The 6,474-nt window shown below is 39.2% G+C and overlaps 1 protein-coding gene across 2 annotated transcripts in view; it reads right to left on the bottom strand.

Annotated features, from left to right (window-relative positions):
* Positions 1-747: 747 nt before the first annotated feature.
* LOC103916297 (ubiquitin carboxyl-terminal hydrolase 12-like) overlaps positions 748-6,474 on the bottom strand; it is a 14,298-nt gene continuing 8,571 nt past the window's right edge. For both annotated transcript variants that reach the window (XM_009323268.1, XM_009323270.1), the window contains exon 7: positions 748-3,113. In XM_009323268.1, coding sequence (XP_009321543.1) covers positions 3,012-3,113 — 102 coding nt within the window. In that variant the 3' untranslated portion in view covers positions 748-3,011. The remainder of the gene's footprint in view (positions 3,114-6,474) is intronic.

The raw sequence follows: 6,474 nt of genomic DNA, 5'->3' as shown, positions 1-6,474 counted from the left end.
AGGCAAACTCACGTTTGCTAGAGTTAAAATTAGCTCCATTTATTTATTGCTCGTGTGTGACCCAGCAGGACAAGGACCAGACAGTATTTTGGATTTAAAACGTGTTTTTACAGAGCAGCTGTCATTTTCAAATCTCATCTGCTTCCGTTGTGTTCTGACCCAGTCCCATGAATTCCTACTCATGGGAGCAGCCTTTGATCAAATTTTCCCCTTAGAAAAGTGAACTCCAGAGAACAACACAGAAATGAAGACCTGTCCCGCAATGAACCTGTAAAGCTCCAAGCCTATGGTACTATTTTTGCCTTTAAAAGTCTCCGTTCCAGATCAGTCAGATAATATTTGCAACAAAGTCTTACGGAGTCCAACGGCAAGGGGTGAAAGAGGAAGGAAAAAGGAAATCACGGGGAGAGGCAACGGCAGAGCTACAGGGGACGACGAGCAGATCAAGGACTACCAGCAGCGGGATGGGTGTCAGGGGAAAAGGCCCTGGGTTTGTTTGTTTGTTTTTTTTTAAACGTCTCCTTGGTTTACCAGCACATCAATTATAATCTATGACACCGAATTACTCATTTCTCTTGGTTTAAACGGCTTATGCGCAGGTTATATGCACGCAAATACAGCGGGGTCGGAATCCCTCAGCCAGCCGGCTCGGAGGGAGAAGCTAGGGAGAGCGAGCGACTAAGCGGTTGCTTTTAGTTCTGCCTCGGGTTGAAATTCAAGGAAAAGCATTCGGGCCATGTGCATTTGATCATACATGACCTTTATTGGAGACGGGTGGGGTCATTTATTATACAGAAGTAACATCACACCATTCTCTTCCAATTTAATTCCTTTTAGTCTCCTTATAAATCTGTAGCAAAAGTGCACTTTTAACAGTTTTTAATCTATAGTATATATCTTTCAATATTATCTCTCAGTCAGGTATTTTATTTGTAAAAATGTATCGCCAGATATACAAAATACATGTCTAGTGTACTACATTAATTTTTGTATTTACTGTTTAGATTATTTTTAACTCAGTGCTCTCTTTTTATTTTTTTTGCAAGACTTAGTGATGACAGGCTTCTGGTAGCGCCACCAGGAGAGGACTCACAGCTTGTGTGTGAACAAGGGGAGAAGACTCTTAGCCAGGAACAATTGTCACACAATAGGAACGAGATGACAAAAACGTTTGCTGTTATTGAATATGTCTCTTAAAATGACAGTACTCTGTATAATAAAAAATAATTAAAAAACCCAATGTCCGTATTTTATCTTCTGGAAGAGGAGATGTGCCGGGAGAACGGAACCTGTACCCAGCTGGAACACAATGGTAATGATTAATTTGCGTTTTGAAGACAGGAGTTAATTGCTAACATTACATTTCTGGTCATGATAAGAAGAAACAGATACATACAGCCACCACAAGAAACTGTTTGTGAAATGCTGTTTTCCTGAGGACAATATTTTGGTAAAATATTTTATATCCTGTACAAGCCACAGAATTGCATAAGTTAAATGTCCTCAAGAACAACAATCACCGGCATATACCGTGAACGGCTGTGCTGGGAGCAACCACACAGAGGACAGCTCTTGTGTCACCTAACAAGATGAAGAAAGGAAAATAGTCATTTCCACTGGTAGTTTAGAGCCAGCTGCGACAAGCTTTGGCACGGCAACAGGACTTTTCAAAAAGAAAATTACAGGAGATTTTCTGAGATTTCTTACAAACTGCCTTAGTCTTTTCTTTCTAGTTATCCTTGAGATTATAATATATACACACGTAACGGATAATTACTTAATTTCAGTCTTCAAAAGACTAACAATTTCCCCTGTTAAGCAAGGCCTATAGAGGTAAAACAATCAGAAGCATTTTTAGGGGGGTGTTATGATTCCCAGATCGATACAAACATTACCAACGGATGACGAGGAACACTTAGCTAGGTAATGTCTGGGTTGGTTGGTTGGTTGGTTTTCCTTCTTACTTGTTCATTATCTTGAAGACTAAGAACAACTGGATTAGTTACATAAATAATGCTTCCCTTGGTTAACCCTTCACAATTAGTGCTGTTTCTGTGTATTAGCATAGATTCAAAATGCTAGTTGCATCAGTTTGCTACGTATTGAACGAAATGTTGAACAGATCCTGTTTCAGAATGAGGGCACTTTTGGTTTACGCAATAGCTCCAAGAAATGCTGTAACGTCAAACTTTCTACAGCGACTGGTTGCCAGACATAGTCTTCCAAAGGTAACTGCTCTTCTGCTCCCCTTAAATCTGCAGCAATGTGGCTCTGAGTCAAAACTTCTGCTTCAAAGGAAAAACGCACAACAGACTAGCCTGAATATGGACAAAGTTCTATACCTTCTGAAGAAACAGAACAGTAAAAATAAAAATATAAAGAGAAGCAGTGCTGTTAGTGTTATCTAAAACCAAGATAATGCATAATGGGGAAATTTACAATGCTGCAGAGAGAGTTTTTTTGTCTGTTTTTTTTTTTTTATAAAAATTACAGACTTGACATTTCCAATATGTCTTAGCTTTGTACTGCTTCTCAAGTCTGAGTCACCAAAAATATCCAGCAACCAGCTGCTGTTCATATCCTAAAATATGCCTTCAGCTGACACTGAATATTGAAATCATTCTGCTAAAATACAGAAAAACGACGATGGTAGAAACCAAGGTATAGCCTCAGGCCAACATTAAATGGTAAAAATTCTACAATGCTACTTTTAAATCTCTTCTTCAGTTCATGAACAAATAAGCAGCCAGGTTTCAAGTAGAGGTAACACAGATTTTGGAAGATAGCACGTAAAAAAAGCCCAGAAAGAAAACTGGAACAAAAGCTCTTCTTGTTACGGCAGTCAGCACTAATCCTCCACAAAACGGCAGGGAAAAACCTGTATTCACCCTGCTGGATCTGTCCTGGTCCTACAGCAACAACGAGGAACTGCTTCTGCTGTCACAAATATGTTCCATTTGGACATATCTTGATCCCTTTTTTCTTTTATTTGTATACATGTATCTTTTGTCTTAGTCTCTTGACTGGTAGAAGAGGATATATCCAGATTCTGAGTTTTTGGAAATGTCTGATGTTAACCCATAGAATTCTTCAATGGCCTGGGCATCAATTTTCTGAAAATTAATAAGAGTTATAATTAGCCTCAGTCGAAACACCACCCTAAGAATCCCTTTCCCAGACAAGGCATTATTTTCAGTTCCTGGGGGTGATGCTGGAAAGCCACGCAGCGTCAATACAACAATACTTCAATATCATTGAATCCAACCAAATACAACAAAACATTTTTTCCACTTATTACCTTATTCCCTATTGAAAAAAAAAGGAAATCAAGATAAAATAATAAACCTGTCAGAAGTGGTGCATTCTTAAGCTGGACTATAAAAAAAAGGGATCCATGAAAACGTATGCTTAAAAGAGCACATAATTTTTATATTTGACTTCCCATTCAGACTGGCGTTTCCTTTCCTGACTATAGGTTTGTAATGTAAACAGGAAAAAAAAAAAAAAAAAGCAGTCACTGATCAGCAAAGAAGATTTTTGTACAGTCAGGAGTACATAAGGACCATCTTGGGCAGATTTAACATTCAGCTAAATGTAGAGAAGTCCTGCAAGTGCTACTGGTAATTATACCATGAAATCAGTGGATCTCATCCGATTATGATCTTCTGGTCTTACGAGAACTTTCCTTCCTTAGGATTTGCTGGCACAATGCCTACTGGAATATTATCACAAGATTTGTGTTTTAAGAGAAATACACTATTTGCCATATTAATAGAATTAAATGGTCTGCTTCTATTTAAAGCTGTGAACTATGTGCAGAAAAGCAGTTTTTCATTTTATACTCCAACCAGCAAGGCCTGTAGGGCATTTTAAAGGGCTTTTAAAGATGCAAGTTCTACAGTCTTGATCCCACTCCTGAGAATGACTGGCTTCACATTACTGAATTTGATTCTGCAGTCAGTGGAGAGCAAGCGAGGAGACCAAAACACTGAAATAAAATACTCCCAATGACCTGTATTACTCAGCACTCCACTGTGTTTTAGTATTTTAAAATACCTTTAGGACTCTGGATCCACAGAAATGAGAGGGTGAAGTAACCTGAATTTGTTGTGGAGGACCAATGGGAGACTAGCCTAAAGTTTCCCTTTATTCCCCAAGGAATAAAGTTGAGGAAGCAAAGAAATATTCAGCATACAGGAGGCTCTGGGTTGAACACCTGCTTTGATCGTGAGAGGGAGTAGCGAAGACCAATTCGTGCTTACATTTTAAGAGAAAGGGACCACGCTATGACTCCATCAAGGAGCCTCCTCAGCTACAGAATCCCTCTGGCAGTGTGCTAAATCATTGCTCACCGAACAGACTTTAGCATCACCAGCAAACACAAAAGCCTTGGTTTCTCTAAGTGGCACTGCCAAACAACCTGCAAGTTTAGGCCACCCTTTTCCCAGCCATTTTGAAGCACGAGAAAACCAGACACAGTCCGTAAGTTTCCAGAAGATGCATCAACTGCAGGACGGAGCTGCAGAAATTCCCCCTTGAATAGTTTTGTTAAACACTGTTAAAAAAAAATAGGGGGGGAAAAAAAACCCCAAACAGATGTTTTGTCTTTCTCTCTTCTCCATTCAAGGGCTTCAGAGAAGCTGAAATACCGTACTGAGGGCTTTTACATTTTCACACAATTTATTAACATAACGTCTACTAGAAACTGTTAGATACACATTTTAACAGAAAAACAGCAAAAGAACATTCTTCAGTCCTTGTAATATATTTAGCAGACAACTCAAACATGTTTTATTTTAAGTGCCAACTAACTTGCCATGCAATCAAGTCTATTTCCACTACTCATTTTGAATGCAACTCAAACATTTGCTATAGATTAATTCATCCTACAGATATTTTTAGTTTTATCACTGCAAAACTGACTTCCTTTTTTAATTTCACTATCCACAGAAAACACAGTGGAACTGAAAGAGGATCATATAGACCCTATTATTCCCACCCTTAGCTGACCACCTACATTGTGGACAGCAAAATTTTACCCAGTTGCAGCTTTAGAATAACAACCAGTTGACGGTTTCACAACTACTTTTAGGATTCTGCAGCCTCACCCGGCATTATGATGATTTTTCCCATTAACTGAGCTTAAATATCCTTTGCTCATTTCCAGACAACTGTTCTGGTTCCCCAAACCAAATCCTCTTCTCGTGTACCATTCATAGCATTCAACTGAATGCTGCAAATCTCTGAAAAAGTATTTAAGCAAAGACATACAATCATCCTCCCCCTTTTCTCAATTTGGAGAACTCCCTGGATGGACACTTCTCCCTCTCTGTTTCAGATAAACATTGTCACTGTGCTGTATCACTTAGCTGCTCTAATGACAACATGTCAAATTAGCCAGAGATCATTTACTCAGGTTCTCAGTTAATTTTGCTTGGCACGGTACCCCATTTGGACTGATTTGCCTCCTGGGTTTGATGCAGTTGCTTTTCAGATACGCCGTAGTATGTTTGATTATCATCTATCTTCAATTTAACTGACAGTTGGCCTTCCAACCAAATCCAAAGAGATAAATAAATATGACTTCACCACTTCTGACATTTAGTGAGTAAATAAGGATAAACTACTTCCTATTGACAGTTCAGAGCTATTAATTCGTATCACTTGCCAAAAATGCAACAAAGCTTTTTAACCGTATTTAAGGGGAAAAAGCTTTCTCCTACGTTCTCTTCCAGTTGCAATATCTGTATACAGCTACAACGGCTTTGGACTCATCTTTTGAAAACTAATACCTGTTTTGTTATGTAGCCAGTTCACACCCAGGATGTTAAGTTTCCAAAGCTTAAAAAAAAAGAAGAGAAAAAAATCTGCTTTCGTGTTCTTAAAGAGTTTCTGAAGAGCAGAAGGCTCCTGTGGTTAGCCCTAAAACCAGAAACTTATGCAGAATTCACATTTTAGGGGATTTGGGGCTTTGGGGGTTTTTTTGCCACTCTGTTTTTGAGGACAACCTCTGTCATGTCATACATAGCAATATATTTCCTGTGGTGTCACCTTAAGGCCAATCACAAGCAGTTTGAAAACAGTACTTGGTCAAGTTCAGAGTAGATATTTAAATTTCTTTAGGCAGCAGATGGAACTGACAAAAGGAGTTGCGGCTTTACTTCACTTTTTCAGCGAATAGCCTACAGCACTAGTAAGGAACTAATTCTCAAGAGCTGATGACAAAGCGGGGAGAGAGAGAACAGCTGAGTAAAACTGCAGCTACTTCTTCCAGCAGCCTGTAGCATCAGCAGAGGAAGAGCAGTCTCCACTATCCTGTTCTCCTTGATCACTGAATCGCCAGAAATTCAGGTGAGTTCTAGAAGGTCAAGGAAAGAGAAAGGGTGGTACTTCCTAGACAGCGGGAGGTGAGATGTAAGCTTCGTGTTCATCACACACTTCGAAGGCAGGAGCAGCTACAATGGATAGTCAGTG

This window comes from Pygoscelis adeliae, unplaced genomic scaffold (assembly GCF_000699105.1).
Source record: "Pygoscelis adeliae isolate BGI_AS28 unplaced genomic scaffold, ASM69910v1 Scaffold294, whole genome shotgun sequence".
Lineage (NCBI taxonomy): Eukaryota > Metazoa > Chordata > Aves > Sphenisciformes > Spheniscidae > Pygoscelis > Pygoscelis adeliae.
The sequence above is the reverse complement of the archived record's forward strand: the minus strand, read 5'-3'. Positions and strand labels throughout refer to the sequence as shown.